Source organism: Saccopteryx leptura, chromosome 10, assembly GCF_036850995.1.
Source record: "Saccopteryx leptura isolate mSacLep1 chromosome 10, mSacLep1_pri_phased_curated, whole genome shotgun sequence".
Lineage (NCBI taxonomy): Eukaryota > Metazoa > Chordata > Mammalia > Chiroptera > Emballonuridae > Saccopteryx > Saccopteryx leptura.
Window position 1 is genome coordinate 37738937 of NC_089512.1, and position 17729 is coordinate 37756665.

At 55.1% G+C, this 17729-nt stretch overlaps 1 protein-coding gene across 1 annotated transcript in view; it reads right to left on the reverse strand.

The window, feature by feature from the left end:
- RAB6B (RAB6B, member RAS oncogene family) overlaps nucleotides 1–16015 on the reverse strand; it is a 60313-nt gene extending 44298 nt beyond the window's left edge. The window contains exon 1 of the mRNA XM_066351896.1: nucleotides 15572–16015. Within this exon, the coding sequence (XP_066207993.1) occupies nucleotides 15572–15641 (70 nt within the window). The 5' untranslated portion in view covers nucleotides 15642–16015. The remainder of the gene's footprint in view (nucleotides 1–15571) is intronic.
- Between the last annotated feature and the right edge of the window lie 1714 nt (nucleotides 16016–17729).

Below are 17729 nucleotides of genomic sequence, written 5' to 3' on the forward strand. Positions count from 1 at the left end.
CAGGCTCTCGGGTGGCCAGAGGGCCAGACTAGGGGAAGGGAGTAAGGGGAACTGGGTCAAGACCCAAGTCTACTCCCTGGACTTGAGCCTGGGTGATGAGGACAAGGAGATAAGAGCCAGGCTCACCTGTTCCCATCCCACAAGCTCTGGGTCTGTAAGGATCACTTCTTACAGGCAGCACCACAGATGGCATGAGCCATCAAGAACTCTGGTGCTGGTCTGTCCAAGTTGCTCACTGAGCTGAGGAGTTGTGAAGGCAGAGAAGAGGGGCCACTTGCCCAAGATCACACAGCACCAGGGTCACGACCAGACAGTGTCTCTCCTGGTGCATGGCCAAGAGCTCCAGCTCAGAGGTTTCTCTGAGTCCACAAGGTTTCCCCAAGTGTGCCCGGGACAGGAAAATCATGGCTCTTGAAGTCCCAGTGGAAACACACAACAAGGGAGGTGCCAAGGAGCAGCCAAGAGTAAACCGTACCGAGGTGAAGAGGCCTGGCTTCTAGACAGATCACAGATCAGAGTGGCTTCTGAATACCAAGTCCCAGCAAGAAGGCACCTAGAGAAGGTCTGATCACGACAGGAAGAGTCAGAGGCACAGGAAGCAGGAAGGTTTGCTCAAGGTCATGTGAAGGGAGAGCAGTAGCAGAGTCAGAACCAGGACCCAGCTCCCTGGGTCCTCCCTCGTGCCTGCTGGGGGTGGCCCCAGCTAGCTGCTTAGCCAGGAGCAGGTTACAGCCCCTCCCAGATGCTCCAACAACTCCTTGTCTGCAAAATGAGAACATCTCTAAGGCATCTGCTTCCTATCTGTATTAGTTATCTGTGCTGTGTAACAAATACTACAAATTTAGTAGCTTAGAATAACATACATGATTGGCCTTGACTGGTTTGCTCAGTGGATAGAGCATTGGCCTGGCATGTGGAGATCCTGGGTTAGATCCCTAGTCAGGGCACACATGAAAAGTGACCATCTGCTTCTCTTCCACCTCCCTCTCTCCTTTCTCTTTCTCTTCCCCTCTTGCAGCCAATGGCTCAACTGGTTTGAGCAGCGGCCTCGAGTGCTAAGAATAGCTCAGTTGGTCCAAGCATCAGCCTCAGGCGCCCAGGATAGCTCAGTTGATTTGAGCATTGGCCCCAGACAGGGGTTTCTGGGTGGATCCTGGTCAAGGTGCATGTGAGAGTCTATCTCACTATCTCCCCTCTTCTCACTTAAAAACAAAAAACACGATTATGTTACAGTTCTGTGGGGCAGGAGTCTGGGCATGGCTTTTCTGGGCCCTCTTTCAGGGTCTCAAAAGGCTGCAATCATGGTATCAGCTGGTCTATGTTTCTTTCCAGAGCTCTTTCCAAGCACCAGTAGTTGCTGACAGAATTCAGTTCCTTGTGGCTGGAGGACTGAGGTCCCATCCTCTTTCAGGCTGTGTGCCAGAGGCCGCTCTTATTTCCTAGAGGCCATCTACAGGTCCTTGCCAGGTGACACCCTCCCAGACCCTCTCACAACATGGCAGCTCACTTCTTCAAGGCCAGCAAGAGAAGTCTTATAAAGAAATAATCATGGCAGGGACATCCCATCACCTTTGTCATACCACATTGGCTAGAAGCATGTCTCAGGTTTCATCTGCATTCAAGGGGAAGGGACCATGCTTGTATGTGACTCACTGGGGGTCACCTTAGGTCGTGTCCACCACATCATCACCCATTCGCAGGTTCCTAAGAGATGCTGCCTCTACTTTTCACTCAGCCCGTGCCTCCTTTCCTACGGTGGTCAAGTAGCTAGTTCACCTGCAATGCAGCCTCACAGGTCTCTGCCTGAAGACTGAAGCTCCCAGCCGGCCTGGATGGAGGCTGTGCGTGGGCAGGGGCTGGCCCCTGCTGTGTCTACCTCACTGTGGAGTTTTGTACACTGCTCCGCCCAGTTCTCCCACATCACACCCAGTCCTCTCCCAAGCTGAGGAAAATGAGCCAACATTGCCATCCACACCAGAACCTTGGCTTAGAGTGGCCCTTTCGCTGCATGACGGAGGCAGGCCAAGCTCTTCTGACCCATCATCTGGGGTTCTGCCTCTTCTGATGTGGGTGGGAGAGAAGCAGGATGGGTAGACTCGCCGGCACCTTCCCAGGCCTGCATTTCATATTCTGATCTGGGCAGAAGCCTGCAGTATTTTGGCCGGATGTGGGGGAGTGCAGGGGATACTTAATGGATTAGAATCAGGGGAGAATTTCTGGATCTCGGTGGTACAAGTAGGATCTGTTAATATCCTAAAAATAAGTGGCTAATTTGGGAGCAATAATTTTTTTTCTCCCTAAAAAGAAACCCTTCCCAGAGGTGCTCTCTACTCAGAGAAAAGCAAAACTAAACAAAGATCTCCTGGCCCCAAGACTGGACCTGACCACAGCAGCACAGCCTGGGAACGGCAGGGTCCCAGTGGAGCAGAGCCAACGGCCTTGGGGAGGGAGAGGCAAGGCTCTGTCTGCTCGGCCGCCTTCAGTGGCCCTGGGAGGGTGAGGCTGAAGGACGTCCTCCCTCATCACCAGGGCGAGGTGAGGGCCCTTCTCTCCACTCCTCCTGCTGCACCTGGCTGCAGGTGCTCAGTCCTCGGCACAGCAGCAGCCCCACTCCTCACCTCGCCCTCCACCTCCACGCGAATACTGAACTGGGCCCTTCGCTCCAGTGTCTCGAGGCACAGGAATGCCTCCGTGGGAAACTTCAGCCTTCAGTTCTATTTGGTCAGAACCTAGGGGTGGACAGCGCCATTGCCTAGAGCTGCAAACCTCCCTAGCTTTTCCAAAGCCCCAGGGCGAGGCGAGAAGAGCCCTGTGCCTGTGGCTCGCCTAGGTCTGTCTGTGTCTGGTGGCAGCACGCCCTCCTGGCACAGGCCTCTCGCAGCTCCCCTCCCCGATTTCCTCTCCTAGCCCTCTCTCCCTCCGCTGGAGGGGAAATCAACGACAAACATCTGTTCTAAATGCTCCCCTTTACCCTCTCCAGTCTGTGCGGTGTTTACTCCCTGCTCAGCAGCAGGGTAGGAACCAAACACTTTTCTCTACCTCTCAGAATCAGCCGCTCCCAGAGGGACCAGTCTCTGGTGCGGAGCCCACAGGTGCAGCTCTCCAGGCCTGAACCAGAAATGGATCTTCTGGTCCTGCCTCTGCCCCAGGGGTGGGGGCAATGGAGGAGCAGAGGGAGTTCACGCAGGTCAAAGCTGGACTGAGTGGCTGGTGGCCAGCTTCCAGGCTAGTCTTCTTCAGGCCACCATCCCTGGCAGGGGAGAACCCCCGCTGAGCACCGAGCCCGGAACGGACCTCCTTACTGCCCTGACCTCACAGACAATTAATCTGGCATTGCCAAAGGGGCCATGGGTGGAGACTGAACCATGCTCTGATCCCTGATGATGCATAACAGGGTATTCTCCACCCCTCAGCCTCACTGGCAAAGGGGTACAGGTGGTGCTCAGTAACCTCCATGGGCAATGCCTCGACAGAACACAGGAGGAGAAGGAGCAGAGGTCATCAGGGCTTTGGAGCCGGGAGTTTTAGGCCTTGAGAACAGACCATGAGCTGGCCTGTGGGCAGGTCACTTCACCAACTGACCTGAACAGGCTGCCTCTTCTGGGCTAGGGCTGGGTTCAGGATGGCTGTCCCTGCCTCCACTCTGGCTCCCTGGTTCTTGCCCTTTGCTTTTTATGCAGCCAGCTTAAGATCTCTGTCCCCAAGGCAGAGAAGGAGGTCTCCCCTAGACATCACTGCCTTCCGAGTCCTCAGGGATCCCTAAGCTGGCTGGGAGCTGGCAGAGCAGAGCAGGGGAGTCTATGGTAGAGAAAGCACAGGATGTGAGTCCAGTGTCCCCGGAAGAGGAGCCCAGCAGGGAAGGGAGTGATAGGAAGCTGCCCAAAGGGCCAGGGGAGCTCACACCCAATGGCCATGGGGCAGAGGGAGCTCACACACCCAATGGCCATGGGGCAGAGGGAGCTCACACACCCAATGGCCATGGGCAGAGGGAGCTCACACACCCAATGGCCATGGGCAGAGGGAGCTCACACACCCAATGGCCATGGGCAGAGGGAGCTCACACACCCAATGGCCATGGGGCAGAGGGAGCTCACACACCCAATGGCCATGGGCAGAGGGAGCTCACACACCCAATGGCCATGGGGCAGAGGGAGCTCACACACCCAATGGCCATGGGCAGAGGGAGCTCACACACCCAATGGCCATGGGGCAGAGGGAGCTCACACACCCAATGGCCATGGGGCAGAGGGAGCTCACACACCCAATGGCCATGGGCAGAGAGAGCTCACACACCCAATGGCCATGGGGCAGAGGGAGCTCACACACCCAATGGCCATGGGCAGAGAGAGCTCACACCCAATGGCCATGGGCAGAGGGAGCTCACACACCCAATGGCCATGGGGCAGAGGGAGCTCACACACCCAATGGCCATGGGGCAGAGGGAGCTCACACACCCAATGGCCATGGGGCAGAGGGAGCTCACACACCCAATGGCCATGGGGCAGAGGGAGCTCACACACCCAATGGCCATGGGGCAGAGGGAGCTCACACACCCAATGGCCATGGGGCAGAGGGAGCTCACACACCCAATGGCCATGGGGCAGAGGGAGCTCACACACCCAATGGCCATGGGCAGAGGGAGCTCACACACCCAATGGCCATGGGGCAGAGGGAGCTCACACACCCAATGGCCATGGGCAGAGGGAGCTCACACACCCAATGGCCATGGGCAGAGGGAGCTCACACACCCAATGGCCATGGGCAGAGGGAGCTCACACACCCAATGGCCATGGGGCAGAGGGAGCTCACACACCCAATGGCCATGGGCAGAGAGAGCTCACACCCAATGGCCATGGGCAGAGGGAGCTCACACACCCAATGGCCATGGGGCAGAGGGAGCTCACACACCCAATGGCCATGGGGCAGAGGGAGCTCACACACCCAATGGCCATGGGGCAGAGGGAGCTCACACACCCAATGGCCATGGGGCAGAGGGAGCTCACACACCCAATGGCCATGGGGCAGAGGGAGCTCACACACCCAATGGCCATGGGGCAGAGGGAGCCCACACACCCAATGGCCATGGGGCAGAGGGAGCTCACACACCCAATGGCCATGGGGCAGAGGGAGCTCACACACCCAATGGCCATGGGGCAGAGAGAGCTAACACACCCAATGGCCATGGGCAGAGGGAGCTCACACACCCAATGGCCATGGGGCAGAGGGAGCTCACACACCCAATGGCCATGGGCAGAGGGAGCTCACACACCCAATGGCCATGGGCAGAGGGAGCTCACACACCCAATGGCCATGGGGCAGAGGGAGCTCACACACCCAATGGCCATGGGCAGAGGGAGCTCACACACCCAATGGCCATGGGGCAGAGGGAGCTCACACACCCAATGGCCATGGGCAGAGGGAGCTCACACACCCAATGGCCATGGGGCAGAGGGAGCTCACACACCCAATGGCCATGGGCAGAGAGAGCTCACACCCAATGGCCATGGGGCAGAGGGAGCCCACACACCCAATGGCCATGGGGCAGAGGGAGCTCACACACCCAATGGCCATGGGCAGAGGGAGCTCACACACCCAATGGCCATGGGCAGAGGGAGCTCACACACCTAATAACCAGCTTCTCACCAGGCAGCACATTCTGCCCTGAGCAGCTGGCAGAGGGGAAGAGTCTGGAAGGGCTGCCAGCAGTCCCAGAGCACCCCCTTGACAGGACAGAAGCAGGGGACCCAGGGCATGGTGAAGACAGGAAGGACAGAGGAGCTCGATGTGGCCGGTTCTTGTACATCTGAGTAGAGTGTGACCTTGTAGAGAAGATCAAAAGCTTCTCCTCTACAATCCTTCACTGATCCTGAGTCCTCTCTCTACAGAAAACAATCAAAATATGCATCCCCAGTGGGGCTGAACTTCAGAGCCAGAGGAACGGCTGACACCTCTCACCGCCCTCCTCTAATTTTATCTCCAGAATGTTCCCAGCCTGTCTGGTTCAGGCCGCCTGGATCTCCAGCCTCCAGTCAGACCACACCCCACCTTCATCTTCTAAGCATGTCCCTCCTTAATCAAAACCCCCAGTGGGCCCTCACTGCCCGGAGGGAAGACCCAGCTCCTGCATGTAGAAGCAGAGTCCTCAGGGGCCTGATGTGGCCTGCTGGTCCAGGTTCAACTCCTCCCACCAGGCTGTGCCCACCCAGGCCAGAGTCCAGCCACCTTGCTGGACTGAAAACCTCCAAGCCTTTCACAACCTGGCCCTCTGCTCACCATGCTCCCCTTGTCCACCAGTGAACTCCTGCTCACTGTGTATGTCCTCTGGGAAGCCTTCCCTGATAACCCCAGCAGACCAGGCCCACGGACTTTCTGTACTGAACATTCATACTGGCCAAGACTTACTACCTGCTTACCTCGCCAAGCACTGTTCTAATCACAACCCCTCAAAGCCTCTGCCCTGCAGTCCACCTGGGCTGCAGTCCACCTGGGCTGAGCTCCTCAGGGAAGTATCAGAGCTGTGGAAATGAGATGCTCTTTTGTGAGCAGCTGTGGGTCCAAACGAGCAGGGAGCCGGTGAGGGTGCATCTGTCCCACTTGCAGCCAAGATGGGCAGCAGGGAAAACATCTACCAGAAAGTCAGAGACCTGGGTGCTCTTCCCAGCTCAGCAGTAACCACTCTGGGTCCTGCACTCTGTGCAAAAGCCTTCACCTGGCAGAGCCTCACAGTCTTCACTTATAAAAGGGATATGTAGTGCCTGACCAGGCAGTGGCACAGTGGATAGAGCGTCGGACTGGGATGCTGAGGACCCAGGTTCAAAACCCTGAGGTCGCCAGTTTGAGCGTGGTTTTATCCGGCTTGAACACGGGCTCACCAGTTTGAGCACAGTGTCACTGGCTTGAGCATGGGTTCATAGACATGACCCCAGAGTTGCTGGCTTGAGCCTAAAGATTGCTGGCTTGGGCAAGGGGTCACCTACTGTGCTGGAGCCCCCCCCCCCCATCAAGGCACATATGAGAAAGCAATCAAAGAACAACTAAGATGCTGCAATGAAGAACTGATGCTACTCATCTCTCTCCCTTCCAGCCTGTCTGTCTGTCTGTCTCTCTCTCTCTCTCACTAAAAAAAAAAAAAAAAAAAAAAAAAAAAATTAAAAAATTAAAAGGGGATACATAGCTCTACCTATCAGATCACATAACTGTGTGTTTGCCTTGCAACTCACGACACAAAAATGACAGAGCAAAACCTCACACCCCTAACTATCCTGCCCTCACACATCTACAAAGGAGGCATTGTGTCACTATTTCATTAGCAAAATTACCTATCACCTGAGCGTTTACCATGTGCCATGCACTGATGTATTCAGTCTCCGTGAAACCCAAAAAAAGTAATAATCACCCTAGTGTCTGGTGAGGAAAAGGAGCACAGCGTGGTCCTTTTAGATCCCAACACCATCCAGACAGCGAGGGGCGGGGCTGGGGAGGAAGCCAGCGTCTCAGATGGAGTAAGTCATATATTTATTTTGAACTTCGTGGATTAGTCTGCGGGCCGCACAAAATTGTTCGGCGGGCCGCGAGTTTGAGACCCCTGGAGTAAGAGATGGGTTGGAGTAGGAGCTAGGGCCGGGCAGTAAGTTGGGCTGACCAGGTGGGGACACTGCATACCATACCCCTCTTGGCACTGGCCCTTTCCCAGCCTTCTCTTGCTTACCACCCACTGGCAGGCTGCAAGAGGAAGTGTCCTAGAGTTTGAGTACCTGGGAGCTGTCACATGTCCCGATGTCCTCATCATAGGTCCTCTCTATATGAAATAGTAAATGCCTGCCACCAGGAAGGGTAGCACAGCCCCATCCCTGTTGCCTGGCAACCTGAGCCAAACACATCCTCAGGTTGATGAGCACCCTGGGGGCACACGAGCGAGGGCTGGGCTCAGGGAGGTGGGCCAAGAATGCCTCCCAGGAGGAGAGGTAGCAGGCTGGAGAGGACCCTACACTGGGGAAGCCTGCAGGTAGAAGTTCCAGGGGTAAAATGGCTAGACACCCGGATCCCACACCCTCATCCCTGTAGCCCCTCTAACCCCTCTGGCCAGCAGCGCCGTCTCCAGGCTGGGACTGCAGCCATCTTGGCGTCATGTTCTGAGCAGGCACTGAATTATAGAACCAGAGTTAGAGCTCCACTGGCTGGAGTGGTCACTCAGTCCAGTAGCCTCTGATCACACAGCGAGAAAGCCAGAGATGGGATGGGGCTTATCCAGCCACACGACTGGCTGGTGGCTGACCCAGGAGAGAATCAGGGTTTCCAGAGTCCTGACACCTCCAGGTCTGGGAGAGGATAATGCCGGGCACTTAGTTTGGTTGGTTTTTCCCTTTTTATTAATTAGCTCTCAGCTGAAACCTGGGTAGTGTCTTTCCTCTGCGCAGCTGGCTGAAGGCTTACTTAAGAGGGCTTTAGTAGCACCATATTCTCTACCAACTCCCTTCGAACCACCCACCGCCATGTGCTGGCTTGAGCAAGGGGTCAGATGAACAGTTCATTCAGTTAAGGATGGAGTGCCTGCTATGCAACCCACAATTGCAGCTTCATCAAACTCCCACAGGTAGACCCAGCTTAGAGCCCCCTGCCCTCCCTGCTCAAGGCTCCAGTGCCCTCACCAGCCTAGGGGAATCAAAGGACTCCTCCCACCCTCCCCCACGCTGTGATCTGCTGGCTGCTCCTCAGCAGAAAGCTTGACACATTCCCTAAGAGGCACTTATAACCGACCTCATGTCCACAAGGCAGCAGTGGCCCTCTGCCCCATCCTCCCCACTCCCTGGCTTGAGTTTGCCTTACAGGCACAAGGCACAACAGATAACTGTTTTCCCTAGTGAGTGGATTTGAATTCTAATCCTGCCACACCAGCAGTGAGTCCTTGGGCATAACCAGCCCTCTCTGATCCTCTGCCTGCAAAAGGGTAAACCCCTCGTTTAACACAGGTGCCCCATGCAGAGCCTTGGGCAGAGTGGGTGTTCCTAAATGCCATTTGAAGTTAACTGGAGGAAGGATATGGGAAGCCACAAGTGTCAGCTCCATTTTGTCAGAAAGGACACTCAGTCTGGACCCCTCCTTACAAGGCCCTAGAATGTCAATCCTCCCTATGTATAGATGTGACTGAGCCACTCCCCAGCTGAGGATCGTCCTCTGGTCCCCACTCCTTTCGAATCAAGTGCCAGCTCATGGCCGAGCCAGCTTCTGTGACTCACCCTCACCTCAACTCCAGCCACAGGGGAGGCTGGTTCCCTCAGTGCTGAAAGCCCCTTTCTCTGGGGAAACCACACTAAGGCAACACGCCCCTTCACTGAGTGTCCAGGTCCAGGAAGAAAGCTGTGTTCTCCAGCATGGAAGATATACAAATGGGGTCTCCCTCTGCCCCTGCACCCCACTGTCCAAGCTGGGGTTCCAGGCTGCTATTCTTTTACTGCATTTCCTGGAAGTAGCCTTTGCTTTAAAGGTTCTTTTCTACTCGCAGGGGCAAAGTATAATCTGCTTTCTCCTGGACCCCAGCCTGACCCTTGGGTGGGACCCGTCCCAGAACACGTGGTTGAGTCACCACTGGTCTTGTTACCAAAAGACTAGGCTCAGTCTGCTTTTCTACAAAAAATAAATCATTTTATAAAATTGATAAAGTATTCATAGAAGTGAACACTTATTTTTAAAAAGATCTCACTTAGTTTAAGGCCAAAGTTCTAAAAATAATAAGGGAAATTGGAAATTGCAAGCCCCAAGAAAGAGTCAAGAACCTCTCTTAGGAATTCTTAGGTGGTCTGAGTCTTCACCCTTTCCTTCCCTGTTCCAGGAAGCAGAGACTGGTCTTCCCTCTCCATCCCCTCAGGACTTAAGTTCCCAGGCCCTGCCTGGGGCCCTACCATCTCCCGGTAGCCTGTCTTGTAGCTCTAACAAAATCTGTCCGTATCAGGGTGTGTCGGCTACTTCTCCCTGGCAACCTCTCCCACCTTCTCTCCTCTGTGGTGAGAAACAGAAAAGGATGGCAGATGGGCAGTGGGAAAAATGCCCAGCAGTTTGTTAGCCGTCCACCCTGATGTTGGTGGATTTTGCTGTTCTCTCTAACCTCTTATCATCTTCCTCAGAGGTTCTGTTCAACAATTTTTCTAAATTATTTACATTGAGACCATCAGTCCTGCACATGCCACGGTTCATCCATTCAGCAACAGTGGAAGACGCGGGGTGGGGGGGACAGGGACACTGCAGCCTGGATGGGACACAGATGAGACGGCCCCACCCCCATAGACCAGCCTGGTGAGTCTGCAATGCCAGGGCAACATCTATAAAGATAAACACTCATGGGCTGATTTTAGGGATGTAGTAAATAACAAAAGGACAAGGAGGTTCTTTTGTTATATTTTAATGGGATTCATTCTAATCTGGGGTCTGATGATGATAATAGGATCATGCAAAAGATGGTAATCGCTATTACATCTGCATAATCAGAATGTAGTAAATTTGTTTTTTTTTTTTTTGTTTGTTTTTTTACCATTTCTGGTTAGTTCTCTTGTCCCTGCCCTCCGCATTGAGGGTGCAGCTTTTCTCTTATGCCAAGTCCAGGTGAATTCATTCGCATCTGAGTGTCTGACTCTCGCCTCACACATCCCTCTCCAAGCAAATGAAGCAGAGGTTCTGAGTCTGTACCCAACATCTAAGGTGCCCTCTCCCATCCCAGACTCTGAGGATGGGAGAGAAACTGGGAGGAGAGAAAGCAAGGCCAAGCAGCTAAGGCGCAGGACAGATTGGTGACTTCCCCCCAACCTCACCGTGAGCTCTGCTGGCACCAGGCCTGGATGTGGCCCTTCCTTCCCACCTCTCACGGCCTTGCTGCTTTCCCGTAGGGACGGTGCTGAGGATGGGGGTGCCCTGAAAATGAGACGATCTAATTGTCTGTGAAAGATTCTTAAGTGTTGCTGGTAAAAATCTGGTTTGAGAAAGCAGCAGGTGTCAGGAGAGGAATCCCGTTTCAAAGCTGCCTGGACTTGGGTTACTCTAAGGATGGGCCATCAGCAAATCTCACACAGCAGGACAACCTCCTCATTTTCGAATTGAGATAATCACCGAACACTTTCCTGAAGAAGGGGAAGGGAAATGATGACTAAGTCTCCATCCTCTTCAGGTTCTGAACCTTGCCCTTACGGGGCTTAAAATTCACTTAGGGTCTTTGTATTTAGGAAAAAAAGTTAATAAACATTAAAAAGTCCTGACCAAGACAACAGAGAAGTCACGGAGCAACATGTGATTGTTTTTTTTAAAAATGCTCAGGAAAAAACAAGCATGATGAGTGCCCAGGTGGGCTGGGCACAGCAGAACCAGTCTGGGAGTTGGGGAGGAGAGAAAACTTCTGGTATGGGCTTCAGGCACCACCACAGGCCCGCAAAGGCTCCTTGTGTGGTTGTGGGTGGTGTGAGGGCAGGGGTCAGGCTAAGCCAGGCACAGGCTGGGCAGGGTGAGCCCTCCAGACAGTGAGAGGGGCCGATAAATGCTCCTGACCTCGGAGGAATGAGATGAAAGTGGAGGAGAATTCCTTTCTCACACTAACAAGCCAGACACCTGAGAGTCACTACCCCCCTCCTGCTCCTCCACCCCACACACTTACTCTAGAGCCGGGAGAAGAGTGGAGGCAGCCGGAGGGGGTGGGGCCCTTGGAGGACCGACTCTCTGCACTCGGCCCTAAGGAGGGCCAGCCGGTCGCCTACAGAAGGAAGCATCTCCTCCTCTGCTCTGTGCTTCCGGAGCAGCTGCCCGGCTCTCACAGACCTCTACTGTAACTGTACCCACAAATGCCTGTGCTCCCCAGTGGACCATAACTTCCATGAGGCAGAGAGACACTCGGAGATCTGATTAAATAAACAGATGATGGAAGGGAGGAGGAGGAGAGAGAGGGTGGTGGGGGAGGGAGAGAGAGACGAGTGAACAGATGACTGAAGGAGCAATGGCACTGCACACAGGGTCACTGTGCTGCACAACTCCAGGGACATCGTTCACACTGTGCTCAACATGGACGGCACCTTTAGCAGCACAACTGGCAGGGGCAAGACTGGGAGGTGGCGGGCAGAGGGAGAAGCTGGCCTGCTGGACTCGGACTGGGAAGGCAGCCTGAACATGTTGTGTCCATCAGTCATCCTGCTTCAGCTGGAGGAGTCTCAGGGAAGGAAGACCAGAAGAGGCCAGCGCACAGCTGCTATATCCACATCCCTCCTCCTCACTCCGCACACCGAGATGTACCCAATGCCCCTCAGAATGCCATCAGAACTTAGGATATGTGTCCCATAGGCCAGCTCTCCTTCATAAGACACCTGCTGGTGCCCATCTTCTCTGGATGCCACCAAATACCCTGTTGGGACTGGTGTGTCTTACCCCTCTGCCCCCACCACTGCCATCAGCACAGGGCATGGCCAGCAGGCTCAGGGAGTCATCCAAGTATCAGGAGGACTGCACAATGGTTCCTACTGCAAGGAAACCGCTCAGCCTGGGTCCGCAGCACCCTCCTCCCAATCCTGCCCACTGCCAGGCTGACACTGGCAGCCAGCCTGTATTCTGTGGTCCAGGGGACAGCAATCTTTCTGCTGCCAGGAATGGGGACCTTTTCATGGGCTGGAGGGTTCTCTCCTGAGTGGCTCCTCGAGGGCTTCCCACTCTAACCAGGCCCCTGGCACCTCTAAAGGCCTGATGCATCTCCTCATCACCAGGCTCCAGGCTGGGTACTTCTTTTTGGAATCCAGCTGTCCTCACCCACTTGCCAGGCACAGGAACTAAGAGAAGGCCCCATCTCTCCAGCCCCCTCCCCTGGCCCCTTTCCAGTGCACTCAGCTCATATAGGCAAGCCCAGCTGCTCTAGAAAGCTCTGTGGAGCTCAGCTCGCCCAAGTCTCCTGTGAGCTGAAGGTGAGGCAACCACCGAGGTCACACAGGGAGGGAGAACCAGTATGGGGCTAAGGCCAGAGCTCAGGGTCTCCCTCCACCGCAGAGGCTGCAGAGGAGGCTGGCACAAAGGACCTACACAGGCAAAAGAGCGTGCAGGCAAGATGGAAGCAGTGGCTGTGTGAATTCCCCAGCCCCGCCAGGCTCAGAAATGCACATGTCCCCTGCCAAACTCAGAGACCCTGAAAGCTCTGTAAAACCTAAGGTGACCCACTGATGGCACACCCAGGCAGGAGGAGGTTTTTCAGAGCCTATGACTCCATGCTAGGAGGGGCAAGAGTGGCCAGTAGCCAATCTCACTGATAGCAGAGCCTTACATCCCTAATGACCCAAACCACTAGCACTGCATTCCTACCAGCTCACCCAACTGAGCCCCAAGCCTGACCATATAGTGGCAATCCTCACTCTCAGGAAGGCTCCCCTATTCTGGGCTTTCCTAATTCAAGGTCATCTTGTTTCCAATGACATGTTAGTGACTGGGAACAGGAGATGTGGGTTCCAGCCCAGAAGTGCTAACAGCTCACAATGGGACTCTGGGCAAGCCTTCCCCTTTCCCGGGACTCAGATGTCCCACCTAAATATGCCAGGAGGTGGGGGCCCCATCTCGGAGGCCAATGCTCTCATTTCTGTGACGTTAGGAGCAAAGGGGATCTGCAGGACTCACCAGAGACCTCAGTCCATCAGGAGTTCTGAGGGAGCCCTGAGTTTTCACTCAAACTCACCGGAGACATTCTTCTCATCAAAGCCCAGCCCTTGACTAAAACATGTCCATATGCTCGCTTCAGCAGCACATACACCAAAACATGTTCAAACTTAGAACAAACGTTTGTTGAGAATCTACCTCTGAAAGGGAACTACAGAAACATGAAGGAGTAACAGGATTGCCCTCAAGTAACCATTTCACAGAGACGGAAACTGAGACTCAGCAAGGCCTTGAAATCTGCTCTTGGAGCTGAAGCTAGGCATTTAACCCCCAGGCTGCCCGATCCCCGTAGAGTTCTCTCCTGGGCTCCAGGCTCAGTAAGTCTAGCACTGAGACGTGAAGACTCTAAGATCCCTTCAGGCCCAGGGAAACTTGAACTCTGAAACTGGAATCTATTAAGATCAGAAACTCAGAGTCCAGGACACAGGACTGAAATGCCCTATCCCCATGTTAGGGCCTGACCACTTTCTGATACCCTTGTCTTTACCATCTATCCCAGGTAATGAATGGGCAGCAGTAGACAGGATATTGCCCTGTGACCTCCACACCTCACATGTATACACACCACAGTAAACTGCTCCCTGACCTCACCAGGTTTTCTCAAGGTTGCCTGCGTTTGGGCCCCTTGTACAGAAAGGCACCAACCAGGTGAATTGGACTGGTCTGTAGAGCTAGAGCTCGGAGTCCCACCCCCCCAGGCACTGCCTTCTTCCTGAGTGGAGCTGGGCAGAACCTGCAGCTCCAGGTCCAAAGGCTTCGGGAGGGATGTTCCGGAGGAGGGACCACTCCTCCCTACAGGTGGCACAGGGTTCCAAGCTCTTCAACCTGGTCTTCCCATCTAGGGACCAACCTGGGTTTCAAAGATGCTTTCCCAGGGGAGGCTGCTGGCAGCATGAAAGCCGTTTCTCTCCCACTCTCCCCCCCCCCACCCCTGGTCGGCTACCACTGTGACCTCCCCTCCCCCAAAGAAGGGCGGTGAGCTGGGAGGTGGTGGTGGGGAGAATCCGCCGCCAACACTGTGGGGAGGGGTGCTGGGAAGCTAGGCAGGGCGTGTCACCTGATCCTTTTCTCTGTCCAGCGCCAGGCTTCACCGCGGCCTCTTGGTGCGAGGCGACCCTGTACCATCCCCAAACCAGCTTCGCAATGGGGAGTCCTCGCTGTCACCGCCCAGACCCCACAACCCTAAAGAGGCTAACACGTGCTGGTGAAGGGCAGCGGGTCTAGAACCTTCTGTGTCCAGGGGAATAGCCACGGGACATAAGCCAGGGGAAGTATAAGCCCACACGACCCGGACTCGTTCCTTCCAGGGGAAGCAGGTGTTGGTCTTTCCCACCTCCACCCCCGCCCCAGACCCTCTGCCCCAAAGCCTGGACGCCCGAAATGACGCATGGTTGCGGGCAGGGTCCGCAAGGAGCCCCTCCGGTGCTTTGGGGTAGGAGGGGAGGCAGAGGCCAGACCCACCTTATTCCTCTAAGAGGCGAATCTGTCCTTCCCCCCACCCCGCTGTCAGCGCCCCTCCACCTGCCCGATCGCCCGCAGCGGGTGCCGCAATGCGAGCGAGCCAGCGAGCCCAGCGCCCTCACGCCGTGGCCGCCCGGCGCCGCCGAGCGAGCCGACGCCCTCTGGCCCCCCGTCGCGCCGGACCTGCGCCTGCACCCGCACCCCGAGTCCCCCCACCCCAGATCCCACCGTTACCCCTGGCTTGGCCCCAGTGCCTTCCGTCTCTATCCTTGGACCCTCCCCTGCCCGGCCCCGCCCGAGCCGACCCCGACCTCCACTTGCCCATCCCTGCCCTCTACCCTGCATGGAGGGGCTTTGCTGAGATGGGGCCGGGGGTCCCACAGGGGTGGGTGATTCAGCGGCGGGGGTCGACTCGGCGCCAAGCCAAAAGAATGAGCGGGGTACTTACCGCTCTGCTCCCCTAGGAACACCAACTTGAATTTTCTCAGTGGGTTCCCAAAATCTCCCCCTGCGGACATGGTGCTGGCAGCCAGGGCCGGGCGAGGTGGAGGAGGAGACGCGAAAGAGCAGGGAGGGGAGCGGAGGAGGGCGAGGGGAGGCGGCCGGCGGTGCGGGAGCCAGAGGGGGAAGGGCTGGCTGCGCGCGTCCCTGCCTCCCCAGCTGCGTCCCGGCCCCGGCCTGCGGCTGCGTGTCCGGCGGCGGCGGCGGCGAAGGAGGAGGAACAGACGGAAGAGGAGGAAGGCTGGGTTGGGCGGTCGCGGGCGGCGCTCGCTGCGGTGCGGGGGACGCGCTCGAGCTGCCCGAGGCGCCGCGCGGACAGTGAGGCGCGAGCGGAGCGGGTCGCAGGGACGGCGCGCGGGGCGGAGGAGCGCTCTCGGGAGCCGCGCGGCTCGGCCCCTCCCGCCTCCCGCCTCCGCTGGCGCCTGCGCTCTGCACGCTCCCCAGCCTCTGATGTCATGCGGGGCTCGCCGAGCTGCGGGGCTTGGGGGTGTTGGTTCGCCTACCCAGAGCCCGCACCCTCGCAGGAGAGAACCGCCTCGCCATGCCTTCGACAGTCTCCGTATCGGGCCGTCTCTTGGCCTTCTGCGTCTGTCTTCACCACTCTACCCCTCTTTGAATCCAGAAAAATGACATGAAACTGTCAGAAGACATTTGTTTCTGGTCTTTAAACCTTGATCCAGTCCCTTCCTCCCTCTCGCGCGACACAGATGCACAGCGCGGCCCCCCGAGAGGGCGGGAAGGAAGGGAGACGGGGTGAGGCAGGGTGTGGTGGACTGTCTGCAGAGGGCTCTCTGGCCCGCCCTCCCCTCTCTAGGCCCAGAGCCCTCCTCTGGGCGCCTCTGTGGGTTATAGGTGTCCTCGCAGACCTGGCTCATGGGAGGGGAAGCACCAGTTATAGACGCACGTACCTCAAACCAATGACTCCTACACATAAATTTATCCTAAATCAGCCGCTCCATGGGATAGAAAGAGCAATGTCGCCCTTCACTAGAACAGTGCCCTGGCTTTCTTGACCCTGGGCTGCTGGGCTGACACGACTCCTCACCCTAACAATCTGGACAATGAGCTCCCAGAGGACAGGGCTGCGACCTCCCATTCGCCTTTGTATTTTCCTGATCCGTTAAGGCACACAGAATAGTGCTATGCAGATGAGAACAGGGAGCAGATGCCACTCAGTAGAAGCACTTCCCATATTCTGATTAATCCAGGTTTTACAAAACGGCCTCTTACTGCCCTGCCACCATGTGGTCTAGGTTTTTTGTTGTTGTTGTTTGTTTGTTTGTTTGTTTGTTTTTTAAAGGGCTGTTCATTTTCATTGTTGTATAGTGTTCCATTGGGTGAATATGTCAGTCTTTTTTTACATCTGTTGTAGAGGGGCATTTCACCTGTTTCCAATATTTGATTATTATAGATATTGCTGTTATGAAAATTCTTCTACATGTCTTTTTGGTGAATACTATATATTCTAGATACATACCTAAATGTGGAATTGCTATGTCATACAGTGCATATATTTTGAGATTAAGTAGATATTTCCAGCTTCCCAAAGTAGTTGTACCAAGCACCAATGGTATATGAAAGCTCAAATGTTTCACATCCTTGCCCACGTTTAATATTGTCTTTTAATTTTAGATATTCTGGTGGGTTTGTAGTGATTTATCACAGTAGTTTTAATCTGCATATTTTTAAACTTTTTTTAGAGTTTATTTATTGATTTTTGGAGAAAGGGGAGAGAGAGAGAGAGAGAGGGAGAGTGAGAAAGAGGAGGGAGAAGTGGGAAGCATCTATTTGTAGTAGTTGCTTCCTGTATGTACCTTGAATGGGCAAGCCCAGGGATTCAAACCCGCAACCTCAGCTTTCTAGGTTGATGCTTTATCCACTGTGCCACCACAGGTCTTAAACCGCATATTTGAAACCTAGGACTTAGAGAACTTATCTTTCTTCAATGACTTGTATTTGTTTATGCCCAGCTCTAGGAAATTCCAGCAAACTAGTATATTTTAAATCCTATTTCAGAGGCTGAGATGATTTACCGCTGGACTGAATTCTCAGAGAGCCGGTCTACTTGCAGTTGGAACTTACCATGCTACAGTGATTTGGGTCCT